General features: G+C 36.5%; 1 protein-coding gene across 4 annotated transcripts in view; it reads left to right on the plus strand.

Moving 5' to 3' along the window:
• Positions 1-24,541, plus strand: part of USP6NL (USP6 N-terminal like) — a 167,639-nt gene that overhangs the window by 118,720 nt on the left and 24,378 nt on the right. For all 4 annotated transcript variants that reach the window (XM_087825699.1, XM_087825696.1, XM_087825703.1 and 1 more), the window contains 7 exons: positions 8,829-8,936; positions 15,334-15,443; positions 17,582-17,630; positions 19,174-19,294; positions 21,955-22,049; positions 22,915-22,980; positions 23,073-23,172. In XM_087825699.1, the coding sequence (XP_087681825.1) occupies positions 8,829-8,936; positions 15,334-15,443; positions 17,582-17,630; positions 19,174-19,294; positions 21,955-22,049; positions 22,915-22,980; positions 23,073-23,172 (649 nt within the window). The remainder of the gene's footprint in view (positions 1-8,828; positions 8,937-15,333; positions 15,444-17,581; positions 17,631-19,173; positions 19,295-21,954; positions 22,050-22,914; positions 22,981-23,072; positions 23,173-24,541) is intronic.

Raw genomic sequence — 24,541 nt, forward strand, 5'->3', positions numbered from 1 at the left:
TGCGTTTGAGCATTAGGTTGGAAGTCAAAATGTTTTTAAGAGGAATCAGTTCAAAGTAGAGCATTAGTTACAATGCCTGTGCTCTTGTGTAATATTTTACTGTGTCTCTCACATTGGCCTAAAGTTGACAACTGTACTTAACTTTTTGTCTTTGTGGAAAGATTGCTCAAGTGGTAATTACAGTGTAAATTTTGGTGCATTGCACCTATGCTTTACTCTCACATTCAGTCTAATAAAATATTTGTAGAGTTATATGGCTTTATGTTCTTGTCTAGTATGCATATATCTATTATAGCATATAAGCCTCTGTAAAATAAGCAATTCTACTGGGCTATTATTCTGCACAGCAACTCTGGCTAATTTAGTTCCCAGTTAGATTTTAACAGAACTATTTCTTTGATGTATAATTTTAAAGCACTTTCCCACAATCATAATGCTAGAATTATTGGATGATATATAAGGTCCAATTTGGTATGAAGCAGAATGCACCTTCTAAAAGAATTGCTGCTTTCAAATCATACCTACTTTTAAATTGCATTGAAGTAAAAAAGTGGCATGTATTTTTCTTCTCCTCTAAGAGGAATGGGTATAAGTTTTCTCTCCACAGATTCCTTATTTATAAAGTAGTAATACAAAGAAGTTTGTAGAAATATCTTGAAATGAAAATATAGCCCTCATAGAGAATATTTGGATTTTTAGGATACAGACTTTGATGAAAAGTTTCCATTAAGGTTGTTTGTGTTGACTGTGTGTTCTCATAGTGACTGCCCCCTATGTACAATAGTATGCATTTTTAAAATATAGTCTGTTAAATGACATTATCTCTGTTAAGTGTAGCTCATTCTGATTTAACTAATGATGTAAGACGTCTGAGCTAAGTCACAGCAGGATACTGACTACAGACACACTTTTTTTTTTCTTGATCAAATAACTGAATGGGCCTTTGTTGGTCAAATAACTAATGGACTCATACTAGCCAGCATTTTATTTTACTGATGGGGAAATGGACGCATCATGTTTAGAAACAAAATTTAAGCAAGATATCATATGGCCAGACTTAGGGGCTCGTTCATTGTACCATCTTTCACACTAGCTTTTCCTTTTGGTGTTTGTCAGTAAGAGGTCAGAGGGAAATAGAATGCAGTTATAAGAGGCAGGAGGGCCTGTGGATGGTTTAAAACTTTTTTAGATCCAACTTGGGAGCCTCTTGTCTATTTGGAGGCAGAGATCAAGGAACCAGTGGAGCAAGGATGATTATAGAAAATGGGGAGGCAGTAAGGAGCATCAGCAGCTCTGAAGTGAACTTGAGCTTCATCGTGTACACTGTAGTTGTGAAAGTCCCTACAGAATTGAATCAGACTTGCTGTGCTGACAGGTTTGCTCACTGGCAGCCATGATGACGTGGACTGGCACACTTATCACTGTTTCAGAATCACTCAGGTTTGAAAGAGGTATTGAAAACAGGTGAATTAATGGAAAGTGTGTTTTTTTTAGTTGATGGATTTTTAAATTATCTGACTGAAGTAGAGTGCTTGATTTTATTATATTATATTATTTTATTATTTTATTTTATTATTTTTTTGACTATGAGAGAACATTTATTAAAGCTGGGAACAGTAGAACTTCCTAGGGACAGTAAGACAAGAAAGGGCTTAGCATAGAAGAAGCAACAGAAGAGCCTAGACTGGGCTGCCCTGGCTCTCTGGGAAGTCAGAGAAAAGGAAACCTTGGGGTCAGGTTCAGGGGACTAGCTGCCTCTGCTCATTGCTGTTGTGGTTGCAAGTCTCATGTGGTCCCCAGAGTTTGGAGATGCGTCCCTGCGTGGGAAGAAGAAGGGAAAAGTAATGCGGCATCGGGAGGGGGATGCTCCCCAAAGGGAGAGCATACTGGGTCCTTTTATTTCTCTCTTTAAGGACCGTTTCAGGGGAGTATCTCAATGGAATATTCATCAGCTTTCCAGGTGTGCTCTTTCAGGGCTGTGGTCTCCACCTGTTGGTTGGTGCCAGGGCAAGGGGCCGTTAGTCAATGTATCTGATCCTGAAGCAGCCACGGCCACTCTTATCCGGCCTGGAGCTGAAATACAACTGAGGACTAGATGTTATCTTTAGAGAGGGAATGCTCAGGGGGCCTAAACCGCATGACCAGGGATATGCTGGGGGAAGATAGGTTCCCTAGGGACAAAGTTCTTGTTTTCCCAGTTTTGCCCCTTGCTAGGCATCCGGGGCTTCTTGCCTTGGTGAGTTTCTGTGCCTGGCCCATCTAACACAAACTGTTTACTCTCAAGTGTCCTTAGTTTAGGGAAGATAGGATTTACTAACTGGCTGCCAATTGCTGTTTAACAATCTGTCTCAGCTTCCCTATTCCACTTGTCCTGGCTTACTGGCCTGTCTCATTCCCCCCTCAGAGACTTCCATCCCTAAAATCTTTTAGAAGTGATGAGGGGGATGGTCTGTCTTCAGAAATTGCTTCCTGCTGACAAGGGTTGTGGTCCCTGCCTATGTAGGATGTGGAAGTCTCTCCCTGCCTGATCTAAGAGAGCCAAGGAAATGGGATCAGAGACTGGAACAGAGAGTCTCTCAATTGATTTTTCCAAAATAGGGAAAGGCTGGAATCCTTGAAGCATCATCATCTTGATATGGAAGTGTTGTATTATTTCAGAAGCAAAGTTAGTAGATTGCTCCATATTTCATTGACTCAGTTATTTAGTCCTGAAAATAAGTTAGTTCAGTCTCACTTCAGGAGGCAGTGGTACAGATGGGCTTCCAAAGTGAGACCTTGTAAAAACGGGGGTCTGAAATTCCAAGTTCACCCGATACAAATCCAGGAGCCTGTGGGGCACAATGGGCCCCTGCTGGTACCTAGCCTGGGTCCAAGTCTGTAAGGTGGTCTTAGGTGGGCTCCTCTCTGGAATCCTGCCATTCTTCATCACGATAAGACCATCCAAGTCACGCAAGTGAGCCAGCTTGGTTGTGTAGGCTCCGGAAAGAAAGTACCATCTCTAGTCGCCGAAATGTTACAGGAAAGGGGACCTGGCCCTTGGTGTGTGGGTTCTTGACTTCGTGCAGGAATAATTTCACACACGTCCAGATGACTATGAGGGAACATTTATTAAAGCTAGGCACAATAAAACAAGAAAGGGGTTAGCATAGAAGAAGCAACAGAAAAGCCTAGACTGGGCTGCCCTGTTTCTCTGGGAAGTCAGAGAAAAGGAAACCTTGGGATCAAGTTCAGGGGACTAGCCTGGGACGAGCTGCCTCTGCTCATTGCTGTCCTGGTTGCAAGTCTCATGGGGTCCCTTAGAGTTTAGGAGGTGTGTGCCTGTGCGGGAAGAACTAGAGTGCTTGATTTTATTGGCAAGTGAACAAATATACTGAAAACAAGGGTAGATTTCAGATAACCTTATTTTTTCTTCTTAAAGATTATATATATTATACTTATAAAATTGTAACAGAATTTTAAAGATAGTACTTTTCAAATTGGAATATTAAAATATGTTGTTAAACTCCAACATGTAGTAGTTCTATATCATGGTTGTTAAGACTATGGCCTCTGAAGTCAGACTAACCAAATTTCAGTTCTTCCAGTGTATTAGAATGACTTTGAGCTAGTTATTTAATCTTTCTATATCTTAATTTTCTCATCCTTAACGTTGGGATGATAATAATGGTACCTACCTCTTTAGGAATGTAGTAATATTACAAGGAATAAATTTATCTAGAACACTGATTTTCAACTGGTTTGCAGCAATAATTTTTAAAACATGCAATATCTGACTAGTGGGGGCACTGACTTCTTTTCCCTTAGATTGTCAAATAGAAAATGACAACAGCCAACACAACAATAGCCATTCACTGTGAATGAATCACAGTTATACCTAATTTTCTTTTGTCAGATCAGCAAAAAATATGATATATTTTTTGGCGTGCTATAGAATTTTAGTAATTAGTTTATGTGTGCCATGAGATGAAAAAGGTTGAAAATCGCTGCCTTAGATGGTCAAGTACAAAAGTGACAACAGCCAACACAGTAACCATCTGGTATGAATGCCCTGTCTTGAACTGTAAATGTATAGGTCATATAATAGAGTTGTATCTTATTGGTGACATCCCGTAATAAGCTTGTGTCTGATTGGTTATTTCTTGGTACCAGAAATCCTTATATACAAATATAGGCACCTGATTTTTTAAAAAGTCATCTTGGAGCAAAAGGGTAGGTAATTACTATTATTATTTTTTGTAAATCAATCAAAATTAAACCTATTTTTTGTCAGATTGGCAAAAAATATGTTTTTTTGGTGTGCCACAGAATTTTAGTAATTAGTGTATGGGTGCCATGAGACAAAAAGGTTGAAAATTGCTGATCTAGAAACAGATACGTTGGCTCCTAATAAATAATCTGAAAATGTTAGGGTAAATTGTTATTAATATTGTTATTATTGTTTGATTCATCATAATCCTCACCCTCATTCCTACCTTCATATCCCCTTCCTGGCAAATCCCTATGTATCCTCAGTATTGAGTTTATTGTCATCTTGTCTCAGCGAAACCTTTCCTAACTCTCATGCAGAATGTATCCCTCCCTCCCTTCGTTACAGTACCTCTAATACAGTCTCAGGATGAGAGGCACTGTGTTGAATCAATAAAAAGTGACTACCACCAGAGATTAACTGCCCTCACCCCCACCACTTTTACCCATAAACCTTTTCTGGTTTCCCCTTAGAATCTCACGAGTCCTACTACATGAGGACTGATGACCCCCTGATGTTATTTCTGTAAATCTAGACAGTGTAGTGCCTACCATTCTCCTTTTACCACCCTCGCCCACTTCTGGGGGAATCTATCTCCATCACAACTTCTCCCATCAGAGTGGGATGCTCAGCTCTGATAGCAATTAGTGTATGTGGCTTTATTGTATTATAAAGGATTATCTGTTTATGTTATAATTATCTGCTTACATACTTATCTTCCCCACCACACTATGAGCTCCACAGAACTTTTTCATGTTTGTAGTCATAGTGCCTTGTAAGTGTTGGCCACAAAACAGGCAGTCGTTACAGTTTCTTTTTCGAATGAATGAATGAATTAATGATTTTCATTTATGAATTGGGGCAATCAGCTGTCACCTTCTGCTGATAAATTCTGCTACTTTAATAAAGCTATAATCTCTAGGAGATAGTGCAATTTGGCAGAAATACCCTGAAGTAGGAGTAAGAAGGTGAATTCTCTAACCTGGGCGAACCACTTCTCTGTACCTTGGTTTCCTGAGTTGTTACAGAAAATGAGACACTACTTTGTCCATTGAAAGATCCTTAACAGATGTAAACTGGACTATTGTTCTGGAGAATAAGCACATTTTACTACGACTGCTGTGCTTTGATGTACTATCTATGTTGTTTTACAAAATTTCTATGATAGTTAAAAATTTGTGAGAAAAGAGATGTAACTGTAAGTCAGTCTGTCATATCACAGTACAAATGTTTGAAAAATAATAAGCATAATTTAAAATTTTTATTTTAGAGTCTCATCATTTCCTTTTTTGTTTGTTTTTTAATTTTGAATTTATTGGGGTAGCATTGGTTAATAGAGATATATAGATTTCAGGTGTACAATTTTATAATACATCATCTGTATATTATATTGTCTGTTCACCACCCAAAGTCAGGTCTCCTTTGTCACCATTTATCCCCTTTTTACCCTATTCTGTCTTCCCCCACCCCCATTTCCCTCTGGTCACCACCATACTGTTGTTTGTGTCTATGAGGTTTTTTGTTTTGTTTTTGCTTAATCCCTTCACCTTTTTCGCCCAGCCCCTCTACTCCCCTCCTCTCCTCTAGCAGCCTATTCTCTATCTGTATTGTTTTCACTTATTTATGACTTTTGTGCACGCTTCATTTCATTACCCCTCACAGCTTGAATTCCAGATTCACCTTTTATATTACTTTTAAGTTTTAGGTACAATTTTATATGTATGTATATCTTTATTGATTTCAGAGAGAGGGAGAGGGAGAGAGAGAGATAGAAGCATCAATGATGAGAGAGTCATCACTGATCAGCTGCCTCCTGCACGCCCCTGACTGGGGATCGAGCCCGCAACCCCGGGCATGTGCCCTGACCAGGAATCCAACTGCGATCTCCTGGATCCTAGGTTGAAGCTCAACTGCTGGGCCATGCCTAGCTGGGCTAGGTACACTTTTATTATCATTATTTCAGTGGTTTTTGCTCTTGGATTTCCTTAATATTTTCCTGTTAAATGTATTTTAGTAAATAAGTCCAGTTGAGCAGAACAATGGATACTGTATGCACCATGGTCTTGAAATATAGTCTTTGTTTTTTTATAAAATGTAAAAATCAGTATTTTTTACTAACTGGTAACATCTTATATATGCTGTTTGATAAGCCATTCAACCTCTTTGTGATTTACTTTCAATATCTATAAAATTGGGATAACATCTCAATATGATAAAATGAGATAGCTCTCTGTAACTTTAAAAAGTTTTCTGCGCATAGTAAATGCTCATTAAAAGTTGATTTTAATTGTTACTGTTGATGGTGATAGTGGTAATGTACCAATGGTTTGTTTTCAGCCTTTTCCATATGTGACTAATTGTTCATTTTAACCCTGGAGTAGCACTGAGACCATTAATTTTTTATTGCTACTGATATTTCTCTATATTTATTCCCAATTTATCATGGCAATTTGATGTTGTTTTTTTTCTTTTTCTAAATCTCAATTAAACTTTAGGATAAATAATAGACAGTAATGTATGTCTGATTGTTGAATGCAGAATTGAATGACAGCAAGAAAATGTCAAAAGGCTTTTTAAGTAATATAGTTTAAGAATACATGTCGGAGCTCTTATTTTACTCATTGAAAAACATCTGCTTAATGGAGATTTAAGTCTATCAAAGTCAGTCTGTTCATCTGCTATTATATTCCACTTGACTATTAAAATTTCACTTTTTACATTTGCAATAACTTCCACACTTTCTGATTTTTATATCAGATTCTTATAGTGTAGCACCTTCCCTCTAGAAATTTAGGAGATATTTTGAAGTAAATTCTAGTGGATAATATATCTTTAAAAGTTTATTATGATTTTGAGGTGAGTATAGATGACAAACTTTAGGAAAATAAATCACTTGCTTTTTTTTTTTTTTACCACATTCAGTTTGCAATTAATGGTGGTAAATGTTTAGTAAGTGGGAAATGTTACAAGTAGCAGAGTAGTTTACACAGCCTTTCTGAATATATTCTTCCAGTTAGAGCTGCTGCATACGTTAAAACTTTTATGATTTTAGTCACTATCTGCTGAAATTTCAAATTTGAGGCATATTATGTTTATACTGAAAGAACAAAACTGAAATTATGTAATTATCTAATTGAATCAATTATCTAATTGAAACAGTATTCACTGTTTCACAGTAAAAGTTGCTTTATAGTGTCACTCATTTTAAACCATTTAATCAAAGTTTCTTACGCTACATCATGTCTGAGTTACTGAAGCTTTAGTTTTTAAAAATCTAAGTAGTGTAGTGGTAGAAGTTGAACTCCACTTATTCATAGTTCACCAACATTTCCGTTATTAGAATTTGCATCTTATTTTCTTAGCCATAGCATTTAAATATATTAATTTTGATCATAAAGGTAATTATGTACTTATTCTCACCTCACTCCTTAAGGTATCTGCCATAATTTGCTTAATCATGTCCACATCTGCTTTTAAGCTTCCCAGTTTCATTATGCAAACTTTGTAATGACCATAACAGGTTTTTATGTTATTTTGAATAATTAGCCTTGAGAAAAAACATATAATTACAGGATGGAGAAGTATATTGAGTGATTCTTAGAGCATTAGTAATGTACTTTTTAAAAAAAATATATCTTTATTGATTTCAGAGAGAGGAAAGGAGAGGGAGAGAGAGAGAGACAGAAACATCAATGATGAGAGAGTCATTGATCGAGCCCACAACCCGGGCATGTGCCCTGACCAGGAATCGAACCCCGATCGCCTGGATCCCAGGTCGACGCTCAACCGCTGAGCCACGCCCGGCCGGGCAGCAATGTACTTTCAAGGAACCAAAGAGTTGGCAATACTGATTTTTATAGCTAATTTCATTCAAAACTGATAATATTCCTTCTTGGTGGAGATTTATCACTATTTTTGTCTGATCAGATAGGATCAGTGTCATTAAGAAAAGGAAAAAGGTTTTCCTGAAGAAATTGTTAAGAATTGAAAGGAGAAGAGGGAAGGGGGGGAGGGGAGAGAGGACCGAAGATTGTGGGTGGAATTAACTGACATTAGGAGGTGTAGGGGCTTGCTGTGTTCTAGAGAGCCCCAGAGAGGAGGTGAGAAGGTGGTGGGAAAGAGAGTAGGGATTAATAGCACTGTCTACACTCCATGAAGATGCTTTTGGCACAAGGCAACCTTTTTGCTATTTGGAGCCTTTTAGGTGTATGGATTAAAAGGGAGAAAATGTGTAGTTATATATCAACAGGGAATGTGTAAATCAGATGCTCACAACTTAGTAAAAGCACTGATGATGCTTTCATGCCACTTAGGGAACACCTTTGTAATGAATGGTATGGAAATACTAATGTACTAGGCATATTTAACATTTTCTTGTTTATTTTCTTACTTTGTGCATTTATGTCTCACTGTTAACATCTGAAAAGTAGAGATGATAGGATCCAGCTGTACCATGTTAAAATGTGTCATTAATTATCATGGATACTTTGAAAATAAAAGACTAACAAATATTAATTTGATTTAAGGGACCAGTCGAAGCTTTTTCAGTTCATAACTTCAATTTATGTTTCTTTTAAATAAGTTTCATAGGAGAATTTACAAAGGGATACCGCTCCAGCTCCGAGGTGAAGTCTGGGCTCTGCTTCTTGAGATCCCTAAAATGAAAGAAGAAACAAAGGGCCTTTATACTGTGAGTGTCTGAAGCCAACCTGTTATTTTGAAATTCATAAGTAAAATCTATTTCTTTTAGCATTCAAGGTGATGTAAGATATTCATATCATCATTTGACATTATATTAAAATGATACTATATTGGGTTTTTATAGGGATATTATCTGTTTTCTTGATTGCTTTGTTTATCCTAAATTTCAAACAGATACTTCAGTAAAAATGTTATTCTCTGTATCAATCAGTAAGTAGCAAGTGTTTTTCAAATACTTGAAACCATCAATCAGTGTTGGGCCATATTCAGAAGAAAAATTGACTAAGACCTGATTGTAGCTACTTGTTTTCAATGTAGTATTAATAAAGAGATTTACAGTGTAACTTTTAGAGTTATGGGAAAATAATAGAATTCAGTTTATCCAGCAACTGCCTGCATATGATTGACTGTTTTCTTCTAAATATGAAAAAGAAGATGTCTTCCTGAAGATTATTAGGGTAACTCTAGGTTTTATTATTTATTAATAAAAAGTTAAACTGTGACTCAGTGATCAGTCACCTGTGCCTTAAATTACTTAATGCATTAAATCTGCTTCTTTGTTATCTCAGCTATTTCCCTTCGAAACCTAAATTTTATATCTTTGAAAGGAGTAAGAAACATATCTAAAAATCAGTTTGAAATATGTTCCTCAGAAAATGTATATAAATGGAGTAAGTTAGAATAAATGAAAAAAAGAAAAGCTGTAATTTAAACCAAATTTCAGTTATAAAAGGGGCTTTGGAATGCTCTTTTGATATATTCTTTTTAATAAATGTAAAATTTCATCAAGATAAAGGTAATAAATACTATTTCACTTAATAAATTACTCATTTTGTATAAGATTTTTAAAATTAGCCAATTGGACTCTACACAGACTATAAGTTTATGTCTCATGATTTTAGAATTTCAAATTATTTTAGACTGATGATTAAATATTTGCTTGTAGTGTCATAGTTGTGCAGCCAGTATTGAAAATGATGCCTGAGAGAACATATATAAAATCTAACCTCAGTACCTCCTAAGTGTGCCTGGCATGTGATATGTGCTCAATAAATATTTGTTTAATAAAAGAAGTAAATTACTTTTTTTTAAAATCCTCTCACTTGAGGACATTTTTTCCATTCCTTTTTCAGAGAGAGAGAGAGAAACAAACAAACATCGATGTGAGAGACACATCGATTAGTTGCCTTCCAAATGCACCCCAACCAGGGACAGGGATCGAGCCTGCAACCGAGGTACATGCCCTTGATTGGAATTGATCCTGCGACCCTTCAGTTCATAGGCCAATGCTCTAACCACACTGGCACTGGCCAGGGCAGTAAATTACGTTTATTCAGCATGTGGTATTCGTGTCCTATGGCCGACATAACAAAGTACCACAAACAGTGGAGATTTATTCTCTCACAATTGTGGAGGAGACCGTCTGAAACTAAGGTTCATCAGGACCCTGTTCTCTTTCACAGCGCTAGGTTAGAATATTCCCTGACTCCCTAGATTCTGGTGGTTGCCAGCAACCCTTGGTGTTCGTTGACTTGTATCTGCGTCACTCTGATTTCTGCCTTCATCTTCACATGGCCCTCTTCCCTGTGTGTGTTTCTGTGTCTGCCAAGGGCCATTTGGATATTTATAACGTCATTTGCGGGCCATACAAAATTATCAACTAAAAATTAGCTATGCCTGGCCGGGCGTGGATCAGCGGTTAAGCGTCGACCTAGGATCCAGGCGATCAGGGTTCAATTCTCAGTCAGGGCACATGCCCGGGTTGCGGGCTGCAGCCGATCAATGACTCTCTCATCATTGATGTTTCTAGCTCTCTCTCTCCCTCTTCTTTCCTCTCTCTGAAATCAATAAAGATATATTAAAAAAAAAAAAATTAGCTATGAAAAAAGCTCCTAGACTTATTGAATTTTGAGCCCCACCTGTGGTTGCCCTGGCAGGGACAGACCAAAGGATTTTGCGCGCCGTACACCGGACTTTCCCCACCCCTGCCTTACAAGGACACCTGTCACTGAATTTAGGGTCTACCCTAATCCAGTACGAACTCATCTTAATTTGATTGCATCTGCAAAGACCCTGTTTTCAAATAGGGTCATATTCATAGGTTCTGGGTAAACATGAATTTTAGAGAGAGACTGTTCAACCCAGTATACATGCTAATATTAGAACTATGGTTTTCAGTTATATATATTAGACCTTTTCTACATAGAATAAGATTTCTTCCAGTGACTGGTTAATGTGAGAGAACTACTTAGTGAAAACCAGTCATACAGTGACAGCAAGAGAAATGACTTGCTCACCAAGACTTTCAAGCTTACAGTTTTTAACACTGTCATAAACATTATTTTTACTCTGAGTTTCCCCCAGAGTCATGATTTAACCACGTCTTCTTTTCCTGTCCATCTTTCTCCCTCTGCCTTTGCAAAAGTGGTGTGAATTGTTCTCCTCAAGTTGGAAAACTTAGTAGAAGTAAAACTACCTTTTCTTAATCTACAAAAGTTTTTCTCAGATTGTCAAATTGTCCTGGCTCCTGACCTGGTGTTCTCGCCTATTCTCTTATTCTTTTAATTGTGTCTCATCGTTATTATTTTTATTTTTATTTATTTTATTTTTTCCATCACCATTTATTCCCCCATGCCCTCTTCCACCTCCACCCCCTGAAATCACCACACTGTTGTCCCTGTCCATGAGTTCTCTCCTTTTTTCCCTTTTTTGCTTAATCCCTTCACACCAACCCCATATCACCACGCCCCCCGAGTTGTCTGCCTGCTCTCTATCTATGAATCTGTCACTATTTTGCTTGTTTGTTCAGTTTATTCATTAAATTCCACATATGAGTGAAATTATAGGGTACTTGTCTTTCTCTGACTGGCTTATTTCACTTAGCAGAATGTTCTCCAGGATTTGGAAGCAGTCCAAGTGCTCATCAGTAGAGGAGTAGATAAAAAAAAAGCTGTGGTACATGGAAAGGAAGAAAACTTTACCTTTTGCAACAGCGTGGCTAGACCTGGGAACATTCTGTCTCACCATTATTTGTCTCCCTCGGGCCTAGTGATTTGTCCTGCAGATGGTAGAGGTTCCAGTCCATAGTGGTTACCAGCCTCATCTACAGCCTTAGTGGGGTTTAATAATCTTGTAGGCCGAACACACAGTGCTAATTTTCCATCTGAATGTTTTCCACACAACTTCTGTCCTCAGTTTTATAGGTTCATTAGATCCTATTTCTTTCAAATAAGATGTTTATTTTTATATTATTGTGACACTCATGGATCTTAGCCCACCCAGTCTCAGAGATAACTGTAGGAGCTGCTACCTCCTTTCATCAAGATAAGAAGCATGCTTGATTTCTCGTATTCTGCACATTAACTTGTAAACATTCTAGGGTGTAAATAATCTTTCTGACCAATTTTTTTTTTTTTTTTACTGACTCAACTGGACTTTGTTTCTATCATGAAGGGTTTTTTTGTTGGAGTTTCTTTTCTTCTAGAGAAACTGACATTATAAATGTGTTCGGGTGTTTTTCTCCCTTTCAACTGAATTTTATGTAAAGTCTATTTTATCATGTTTTGTCAAACATTTTCTTTCTGTGTTTTGACATCTTATCTTTTACCTGGAGGCTTATAGAACAACAATTGAATCTCTTTATTACCCATTACACCCCCCCCCCCCCGCGATATTTAAAGAACAAATATATAAAGATTATTTTTAAAGCTAAATTTTTGTAATGTCTTCTGTACTAACTTATATCAGAAATAGCATACAATAATACTGTAGTGTGGTATGATTCCAGCACAACACTCTAAGTATCGTCCTCTGTCCTTGGAACTCTGAAGTGTACTGTGGTTACTTTGTATTTTTTAGAAAGCTACAGAGCTGCTTTTCTCTAAGCTCCACCTCAAAACACAAAACTACATATACAAAACACTTAACATACCCACAGATCCAAGATACCCCTCCTCTTTTCACTTTTAGCTTAAGTCTGGAATTAATAGTTATGTTTTTATAAATATCTTTGGAATTGATTTTAGCAGAAGTATATATTACCAGCACAGACATGGTCAGTGGATCAATATAACATATGTGTATAGATGCTTAATGATATGTAAGCATGGGTAAGTATAAATTATATAAATTTTAATCCCCCATCTGGTTAAAAGTGGGTGATTAAACATACTCATTTAGTGCCCCTAAATTGTGAAATGCCACTAAGTTGTCAGCAGAGAGCATTTTAAAAGGCAAACCCATAAGGAAGAGAAAACAGGAGAGATAACAGCTACCAATTTTTGGAAACCAGAATTCAGACAAATACTTAGTAATCTCAGCAAACCAGAGAAAACTAATCATAGGCTAGCAGTGAGAAATTGGAGAAGTACTTGATTTATATCTCAAAATCTCCAAAAGTCTAGATAATTGCCAATATCGGGTACCTCTGGAAGTAGAAGTGAAGCTAAAAACAGTAGAAATGGTTAAAAGTCCATTGCAGAAGCAGTTAAAGCCCCTAAGTCTCCTTCCCCAACCCTGGCAGGAGGTTGGAGGTTTACTGTTTGGACAGGGGTCTCTGGGCTGGAGAATACAGGCATTGCTGAGGATGGGGCTGCTGTAATGAAAGCACAGAAGAATTGAATATCCTGAATTTGGAGCATTGCAGCCTTTCCCTCCACTCGGCTCCCAGAACATCGACAGCTGGGTGCTTGTCTTTTTGTCAAGAGATCAGAAGAACTTCCTCAGGGGAATCTGACCAGCCTAAGAAAATGAACCCAAAGGTACTAACTTCAGGGGAACCCCAGTGAAACTGCTCAGCCAGTGAAGACACAGTTGTGAATCCCCACCTCTCCAGACAGAGCTTCCATCAGTTTTTAGTCTCCTACTTTTAAATATAAGGAGACAGTGAAGTATCACTGTTCATTTTAAGAGAGGAGCTAATACGAAAGACAAATGAGAACAAGTGGAAAAAAGCAACTTGTAAGAAGCAGACTGTAGCACAAGTAGAAAACTAAAAAAAACCCTATCATTAATATTTTTATCAGAGGGCTAAAAATAGATATTGCATCCATAAAGCAAGTATAGAATGCTATAAAAAGGAACACTTGAGAACAACAGATTTTTTAAAATATAAAAATGATAATAAGAATGAAAGATCCTAGAGGAGGATTTGAAAATAATAATTGAAGAAATTTCCCAGAAAGTAGATTATAAAGTCAAAGGGATGGAAAATAATAGAGAAAATATAAGAAAATTAAATGACAGCCCAGGAGGCCCCACACTGTAATAATAAGAGTTCCAGAAAGAGAAAATAGGAATGTGGGAGGGGAGGCTGGGGAAATCAACAAAGGAATTACTGAAGAAAATTTTTCAGAACTGAGAGATGCTTGAGTTTTTAAGATTGAAAATGTTCATCAAGTGACCAACCCTGTGGATAAAAATAGATCCAAACCAAGCACAGAAATGTGAAGTTTCAGACATGGAGAAAGAAACTCCTATAAGCTTCTAGAGAGAAAAAACAGACTACAGACTTCATATAAAGAAGCATACATTAGAATGGAAACACTGGAAGTTAGAAGACAATGAAGGCAGTGCCTTTTGAGCAAAAATATTTTCCAACTAGAATTCAAAATGGCCAGATAGTTAAGAAAGAAGGTAGCTATCAGACATTCAAAGTTTCAGAAAATGTGTCTTCCATATACCCTTTCACAGGAGTTACTGGAGGATGTGCTCCTCCAGAACAAGGGAATAAACCCGGAAAGAAGAGTGAAATGCAGGAAACAGGGAACCCAAGCAAGGGGAGACCTAGCAGATGATAAAGGGAGACCCCAAGACACCAGCTGTGTCGCAGCCCAAACATGAGCAGGTCACAAAGCTCTGGGAGCGATGTCTGCAAGAAGTTGAAATTGGGAGAATACCCCTTCTATTTGAACATTGCCAGAGGAGATTTATGCAATTTAAAGTGAGTTTGGGATTGAATTAGTGACAACTATGTAGAAAAAAAGCAAATCAAGAAATAATGCAATGATCAGCTCTAAGGAAAACAAGAATATTGTGTTGGAAAGAAAAAAGAAATAGTGGACTGCGTGACTCAGCTGTGAAGAGCTTTTGCATAGTCCTAGCAGTGCAAACTCCATGAAGTTCTCTATCCCAAATTAAAATCTACCACTCTTGATAGGACAGGAGGGAAAAGAGGGGATCGGAAAAGGGAGGGGATGGGAGTAGGAGAGATGGGGCATGGCTGGGAGAGAAACTTTATTGTGTGCCTTTTATGTTGTTTCCATGTTTGAACCATTTTCTTAAACCAAAAAACTTTTAAAATGAGAATTATTTTACTATTTGTCATAGACTTTTCAACAGCTGATTTCCATAAAAATTTGCTTTCTTCCCTTCTTTTTCCTCTTCAGAAATTAAAGCACAGAGCACGTGGTTGTTCACCTGATATCAGACAAATAGACCTTGATGTGAACCGTACATTCAGGGACCATATTATGTTTAGAGACAGATATGGTGTTAAGTAAGTAAAGTTTAATAGTATGCAATGTAAATAGCATTTACAAATAGGCTGTGTTAAAATCTTTACTAACTTAAAGACTAATCTTCATTCAGGTCCCAAAGGTTTAAACTTTTGCAGATCATTTGGTTCAGTGTGAAACTAAGGTTCAAATTTAACTTAAATTTTTGACATAGTTGGTGCTATAAAATTGACAAAGAATCATTTTATGATTTGTGAATTCTTAAAAATATGGTACTTTATTAAAAGTCTTAGAAAAGAAATGAGAGATTGTGTTGCTTTTTGAGAACTGTGCCAGTGATAAATACATCCCTATAACCTAGACCCCATACATAGATGAAACTTAAAAAAAAAAAAGGGAAATGAATGAATGAAATGGACTGTGACTGTTTATGAATGAAAGATAAAGTTTTGCTGACCTCTGTATTGGTTAGGGTTCAACCAGAGAAACAGAAACCAGTAAGAGATATATATCAAAGAGAATTATTGTGAGGAATTGGCTTGCACAGTTGTGGGGGCTGACTAGGCAGGTCTGAGATCCATAGAGCAGGCCATCAGGAAGAGCAGCTGGGACTCTTGGGCTTGAGCTGAAGCTTTTGTCCCAGGAGGAATTTCTTCAGGGAAGCCCCAGATCTGCTCTTGAAGCCTGTTAACTGATTGAATCAGGCCCACCCCCATTATCTAGGATGATCTGACTTAAAGTCAACTGATTATGGATTTTAAGCACATGTGCAAAATGCCTTCTTTATAGCAACACCTAGATTAGTGTTTCAATAACTAGGTGTTGTAGCTTAGCCAAGTTGACAAATTTGACCATCACTGTCAACCCTTGTCAATTTAATTTCCAAATAAAGACAATACCAAAGTTTTACTTCGGCCTAACTGTTCTACTTATGACTGCATATGTTAACCCTTTCCCCACAAGAGGATGCCTGTTCACTGTTCTGCTTTGATATTCTGTAAGCTAATTTCTGTGATATAAAGTTAACTAGTGTTAATATATCTCATGTGAGATGATAAGGGAAAAGAGAAGGAAGAAAATAAAATATTTTTAACATATATACAAACATATACCTAAGGAAGAAATAGTCATCGTTTCTACAACTGGGCATGTGGTCATAGCTGGTTTATAACTCTTTCCACTACCCATTCCGTACTTCCTTTGCTCTCAGCCAAGTACCTCTGCTCGTTGTGGTTATGTACCTGGTGGGGCGACCTAAACCTTTATTCCGAAAGGATTTGGACCACTAGCAATCCAGCCTGAATTGGATTGTTGTAGTTTTCCATTAAGTTGAATCACAGGTTTTGATAATGCTAAGAGACACCCTAGATGTTCTACTATATTTTAGACATACTCTTCCTTACGTCCATTGTGTAGTAGCAACTCAGTTTTCCCTCCATAACCAGGATCAGTTACCCCAGCCATACAGTCACCTCCTTCTTTGCCTGTTGATTCAAAGGCATGAGGAGCCCTAAGTGTTTGGGTGGCAGTCTCACCTTCCAGTTCAGTGAATCATTGTTGCATATCCTGGTGGAAGCCTTCCTCTCTTTGAAACGAAGACCTCCAGACTGCCAGAGAGCCTAAGGTTGATGGGAAGGGAAACAAACATTTTGCTGGTGGAATACCAGAGATAATAGTGGGTGGAGCCCTTCCCATTCCCACCCCTTCAGTCTTGGACCCCTGAATCCTGGCTATGGGAGAGACAGCACCATATGTTGGAGGCTGATTTAGAGCGTATACAGCCTTCTGGAGGACGTTGTCCAGCCTTACAGGTATTGCACCTAGCTGGCACTGAAACTGAGGCCATTGCATGATTCCATCAAGCCAGTTGCTTTCATGGAGATGAATCTATAGTGAGAATAGTTCCATGAAAGAAGGTAACAAATTTAAGAAATCATAAAGCCTTTTGTGTTTTTCGGTATAAATTCTTTCTATTAAAATGAATACTATCTAACCTCAAATTTATACCGTATAGAATATTGTTAAAATTTGAGCTTGGGATCATTTCTTTATTATATTAGTAATTTTATGTGGATTTTCTATTTTCTGTCGACCTTAATTTTTAAAATTAAAAAATTTTAAAGTTTATAATTTTTAAAATAACTAAATTGTCTTCAATATGAATTTTCTTTTCCTCTAGGCAGCAGTCCCTCTTCCACGTTCTCGCTGCATATTCTATTTACAATACGGTAAGTTGGAGCATGCGTGCCTGTAGCTCTCTGAGGTGTATTCTGAGGAACAGGAGAAATCGTTCAGCACTCCCTTCCTGACAAGGCCCTTTTGGGCTGTTTCTTCATCTCAGGACTAGTTAGTCTCCACAGTCTTTGAGCTCTGTGGATCTTTCCAAGGCTTCTTACAGTGACCCTGGGCCTTAGAGCAAAGCTGATTTGGAAGTGGGAAAAACCCATAGCATGTCAGTGAATCTCACTTTTTCCCTCTTTCTCCAGACTGTTTTATTATTCTTGTGTTGTTTGTTTTGTTTTTATTTTAAGCAAATAGGACTGGGAATGAGCAGGGCTAGAAGGACAGGAAGTTGGTAGCTAGATTAATTTTTGCTTTACATTTTATCCATTCAGTGAGTTTCAACTAGGATACCACCTGTGCCTACTTGCTATTCCCAAGAGCAGGCTAAGACTAACTTTTCTGGGGAGATGATAATGTAGGGAAAGATCAATTAGGGTTGAACCTAATTTGGATGTTAAATAAATGCTTGTTGACTAGGTTTCAGGGAGGACAGCCTTCAACCTTGAGATATGGCATTTCTATTTTAATGAAAACCTTTAAGTTACAAGGAACAGAAATCTCAAACTACGGCAAGTTGAAAAGGAGTTTATTAAAGGGACTTCTCATAGAAATGAAGCAATAGTTGGGCCTTGTGGGAATTGGAGCTGGAAAGTGCGAAGCCTTCAGTGAGAAAGAGCTACACTTTTTCTCACTTCCACTTGGGCCACACATTGACTGATTATCTCTGTAAACTGTTTATTCCAATATTTCTCTCTCCAGATTGCTTTCTTTGCCTACTTGTCAGTTTTTCCATGGCTAAAATTGCACCCATAGACTCAACGTGACCACTCTATTTCAGACCACATCTGATTATAGTCTCTGTGGCTTTATTTAGATTTCCTAGAAAGAGATTGTAATTAGCCGGTGCAGCCAATTAATCGTTCCCCTGCGGTCAAGTGTCCTCTTCTGCTCCATCAGTTTTGGTTCATGTGCCACCAACATGAACCCTTAAGGCCACTATATTAGCAGGGAACATGGAGAGAGTGGGCAGTTCTCAGAGAAGAGAGCACAGGCTGGATGGGTGTCTGAAAATGTGTGTACGTAAAGGTCCAGAAATCTAGAGGCCAACAGTGAACTGGGAACTGAAGGAGGAGAGAGACTTGCCAGCATCTGAGCAAAGAAGAGGAATATTGAGCTGAGAATCATACATAAAAAGAAAAAAACTATTAGTGCTCTTCACAGAATGTATAACAGTGTTGAACGGGCAACAATAAAAATGCATTTAGGCTTAGACTTTGTTCACACCTCTACATTTATTCTTGAACACAATTTATTCTTTTATAGTATGTGGTGCAATGCTATAAAGTTTTTAATATTTTTCTTTAGAATTGCTCATTCAGTAATGTGTTTAGGCATTTTCTGATTGTTTTATAGGTCAGTTTTATATATGCATATGCTTGTAATTTGATCTTAAAACCCCCAGTTTCTTTGTTTTCATTTACTCTTCAGGAAGTTGGATACTGTCAGGGGATGAGCCAGATCACAGCTTTACTTCTTATGTATATGAATGAAGAAGATGCCTTCTGGGCCCTGGTCAAACTCTTCTCAGGCCCCAAACATGCCATGCATGGTAAGAAAGCCCCATAATTTATCATGTACAATAAGCAAGAGAGGGAGACAAAAGGTAAATTAAAGCACAAACTATAGAAGATGCTTGGTTAAGTACAAACACTTACTGTCTAGGGGCTCATTCAGTTAATTGGTGTTTGTTACTAATTTTTTATTTCATTCTCCTTTATTGAATGCTTCTAAATTTTTCTGGTCACATTTATATTCCTTTGTGTTTATCCCAGAGTATATTGTTGACATTTAAAAAGTATTTCTTTACATGCCCCTCCAGTCAGAATAAACTAATTTAGGTTTGGAGGAATTTAGGAAAAGCTATATTATTGGGAGAAATAAAAGATGCCTTTTGATCAAAACTTTTAGGCAGTTACACAATTATCACTTCAATGAACTGTTTATTATTTACTGGATATTGTGATATATAACTCTTTGTCACAGAGTATTCATTGAAATATGATGCTTAGGATGTTTAAAGAAAAGGTACATAATAATTAAGTAGTTTTGTATTATAAGTGTGTGTTTTAGTTCTTTCAGCCATAAAATTGATTACACTTTATGTAAAAGCCTGGTAACACATTCTGGGCACTTTTTTGGTTTTCAGGTTAGATGATTTATTTTAAAATAACCACGTCCTTATATTTGCCAAGCATGTGCAATAAACTTTATTTAAGAATTTGGATTACAACTTGTCCTGGAAATAAAAGTGACATTTGTCCATATAATGCAAAATTTTCCCCCCAGCGCCATCTATGTGATAATATAAAATTAAAAACAAAACTTAACACTAATCACTCTAAGAATGGGTCATGTAAGCTCTGTTTGTGAATTTTTAAACTTTATGTTGTTTAAAACATGTTTAAAGTGATATTTTAAAATTTTCAATAGTTCACAGTTTATTAAATCTCACATTCTTACTGTATAGTTCTTGTGGGGGTATTTTGCATGTGTGTGGTCTGTGTATGTATGTGCACATGGGCACGCATATGTGTTAGCATTTGGCTGTCTTCCTTAGTGTTACTGTGAGTTTTTTAAAATAAATACTGTCTTTATGGTAGCTGTTTCTAGACACTTTGTACCCCATGAATAGACTCCGAAAGTCTGACATATTATATTGAACTGCAATCCAATAGATAGCATTATTTAAAAAGCATCTTGAAGAAAAATAATTCTGCCTTGTTATCAGTCTTATTTGCTTTACCATGGGGTGGTGTTGCTGATATATGTTGAAGTACAGTGGAATATTATCATTTAAGTATATGTAATTATGTAGAAAACTGCCCTATTTTAGAAAATTCATTTCTTTGCATTTCATATATAAAGTATCACTTATAAATGTATACAATAAAGTGTGGGCTGAAGAAAACGATATTTAAAATATCAAGTCTGGGATATCACTGAAAAGGGAAGATATATTAGGTATCTTAGCTAGTATTTATTATTGAAGGACATTGCCTTCTTTAAAATCAGACCTCTTGAGATCCTTCCAGTTCCCATCCCTATCAAGTTGACCATGAAAGTGGCACAGATAGATATATGGATTTTTTATGAAATAATTTCACTGGAAAATATTACTAGGGGAAGAATAGAATCTCTGTCTATGGAAATTTTTACACACACCTTAGAAAACTGAGAATTAGTTAAGAAATAGCCCTTTTCCAAACTATATAAAGCAGTGTTCCCCAAAAGTATGTGAGGAACATAGTTTCACTTTTGGAAAACATGCTTTCTTGGGGGAAAAGGTCTCCAAGATCAGATAAGTCTGGAAGACTGAGTTAAACAAAGAAAAATGTTTCTTTAGTCTATAAAATAACTTAGAAACATTACAAAGCTCATATGCATCATGAATATCTAAAGAGGGTATATATAACACACAGCATTGCCCTGGATTCTTTTTAAAAAAAATACAGAACATCTATTAACAAATCTATTAAGTATGTATCCTTTTGAATGGCTTGTGTAGAATATCTGAAAGGAAACTTGTGAATAAAAATAGATGTAAAGTTCCATGAATTAAAGACACAAAATTAATGCTGACTTACTATTTACAATTAGTTGCAGTCTAAAAATCTTATACATTATATTGTATAATCAGTTGAGATAAAATACCATTTTTGATGTAACATTTCGCATAGTGCCAGTATATTTTAGCTGCTGTTAAATATCAGTTATAGAAAGGATTAAAACTAATAAAAACTTTGGAAGCATGATACTAATGAAATTGTTAGAGTAAACCTTGAAAAAGTAATGAAAAGTTTGTTATATATTAACTGTAAAACAAAATGAAACAAATCAGGATTAGAATAACCTATAAAAAATTTGCACGCTTAAGATATGGCCCAATACTTTAAGAGAACAGATAATCTTGATAAACTGTTTCAGTTTTCATTTTTTCTTAACTTCTTAGTTTTCCTTTTAATTCAGAAATATTCTGTCCTCTTTTATATTTTTATAAGGTTATAGGAGATCTTTAGAAAACAAATACTGGACTACAGGTTTTATTAACTAAAGCTCATACACAATTATTTTTTTTGGTGGGGAGGAAAAATATTTTGGTAACTACTAGATTTATATTTTGTTGACAATTAAAAATGAAAAAATGTATTTTAAAATAGGGATTTTTATTGGTCTTGTTTAAGAAACATTATTTTTATGTTTGTATTCTAGGCTTTTTTGTCCATGGTTTTCCTAAACTCTTGAGGTTTCAAGAACATCATGAAAAAATACTGAATAAATTTCTGTCCAAGCTTAAGCAACACTTGGTAGGTAGACGTGACATTGACTTATACCCACCTACACCAAGAATAAGGCTAGGAGAATTGAGTGCAGCCTTTGGTCCCCATTACCTTATTGATTTATAGTGTTGTCCATTTCATTTACTATGCAGTTATAATTCCCAGTTGTTTAAAGAACATTGGGTTTGTGAAATTTAATATTGATGAACTATCACAGCCCTAACTCAAATTTCTTTGAAACTAATATCTATAAACAATACAGCTTTTAAAGATATATGATAGTTCAGTAATTTCAAAGGTGTTTTTTTTTTAAAAAAGATTTTTATTGGTTTTTTAGAGAGAGAGGAAGGGAGAGGGAGAGAGAAAAACATCACTGTGAGAGCAAAACATTGATTGGCTGCCTCCTGCACACCCCTTACCAGGGACTGAGCCAGCAACTGGGGCATGTGCCCTGATGGGGAATCAAACCAGCAGCCTTTCGGTGCACGGGATGATGCCCGACCAACTGAGCCACACCGGTCAGGGCTTGAAGGTGTTTTTATTGCACAAAAGTGTTTTAGGGTCATACAAACTCATCCTTAGTGAACCATACATATATGCTCTTTGGTAAAACACAGTAGTTCAGTAAAACAAAGATACTTCACTATAAACTATAATGTATTATAATCCTATCATAAGAAGGATTTGATTTTCAAAAGTTAAAATGAGGGAGAAGGAGAGGAAGTAAGAAGAGAAAAAATAGAAATACTCTAGCAGCATGAAAAAAGATTTGTAGTGAGATGGCTTTATGTGTAGCTTTGACAGTTACTTCCTACAGCCATCCTAACTTTTAGTGTTATATGTCATATTTTGTTTGCTACAGTCCAGAAACTATGAAATTTTGTTTTTTCAGGATTCTCAAGAAATCTACACAAGTTTTTACACAATGAAATGGTTTTTTCAATGCTTCCTTGATCGTGTGAGTATTTAATTACAAAACCCAATCATAAAATGATAAATATCAGACAGGGCAAACTATTAATCTTATTTCTGTTTTGTTTTTAATTCTAGACTCCCTTTACGCTAAACCTCAGAATATGGGATATCTATATCTTTGAAGGAGAACGAGTTCTGACTGCTATGTCTTATACAATCTTAAAATTACACAAAAGTAAGAAAATGTTTAACTATAAAGATTTCACAAAAATCTAGCCATGTTTTAACTCTCATTTCTCATTTCCCTCTCAACTTCATTTTCTTTTAGTAGTGAGTTTAAAAATTCCTGAAAATTAGTGAACAAATTATCTTTAGTTGGTAATTTACTTTCATTGGTTCTTATGACTAGAAACTTACTTCTTTAGAAAGGTCTTTGATTCTTTATTTCAGTTTTATTTTCATACTTAAACAATAGAATGCAGTGTGCTGGTTTTTTAATAATATTAATCTTATTAAGTATTTGTTTCCACTGGGACCCTCTTCTTCCTTTTCATCAGTCTGAATCTCAGCTTTGCAATAGGAGACGAGAGACCAAAGAAACCAGGCACCTTAGTCTAAAGGTCTAGAGAGGACATGTTCCGTTACTGTTTCCTTTTTCCAGGAAGAAAGCATCCAGCTCCAAGGTATAGAGCAGAGATGGGGAACCTCCAGCTCATCTCTCTGCTTGGCTGCATTGTGGCCTTTGGGGCAAGTACAGCCCATGTCAATAATTGCCTACATGCAACAAGGCTTTAAAAAAGTCTGTAGTTGCAATATTTCAAGGGCTTAGTAAATTTGATGTGCTATGCTTTATTTTAAAATCAAGAAATGAGAGTTTTTCTTCATGAAATGAACTTTATTCATCTTACTATCTCAATTCAACCTTAAAAATTATGTGAATCCTTTTGTAACTATGCAGAGGAGAGAATCACTGAAAGCTTTAGAACTGCATGTGCACTTCTAATTAGGCCACACAACATTGTTTCACATTCATGTATTCACTCTCTTATGTTGTTCTCGAATGATTCATCTGTTCAGCTTCCCAGCTAAATTATAATCTAATTGAGTACTTGGGGTCATGTTTTGTAGTTTTTTTCCCTGCTGTGCTTGGTGTTGTTCTAAGTACATGTTAGATACTTTAGTATAAGATTGCTTGATTGCTTACCTGAAAAGCATGGATTTCATGAGCACCAGATTATCCAAACTTTAGACAGGAATGAAAACCCCCTTTAAAATCATATTTGTATTATTTACTCTGAAAGGAAAGGATTCAGAAGTGTTGTGATTTGTTTCTCTTATACCCAAATCCTTACTCCCCCAACACGCAAACACAGCCCCAACCAAAACAATTGACAATGAATTGTCTCCAAGACTGTCCTGTAACCACAGGAAGTCAGTCAGTCTCTCTCAGTTTCTGTCAATCTCTCTCTCCCCTCCCCCTTCCTCTTTCTGGATTATGAACTGGCCGAGATATAGAACAAAAGTATACTTTTTATTAAGATATATACTAATTAGTTTAATTTTCCTAAACATATGAGGAGTAGAAACATGAGATTCTATTTCTC

Source organism: Miniopterus natalensis, chromosome 1 (assembly GCF_054644295.1).
Source record: "Miniopterus natalensis isolate mMinNat1 chromosome 1, mMinNat1.hap1, whole genome shotgun sequence".
NCBI lineage: Eukaryota > Metazoa > Chordata > Mammalia > Chiroptera > Miniopteridae > Miniopterus > Miniopterus natalensis.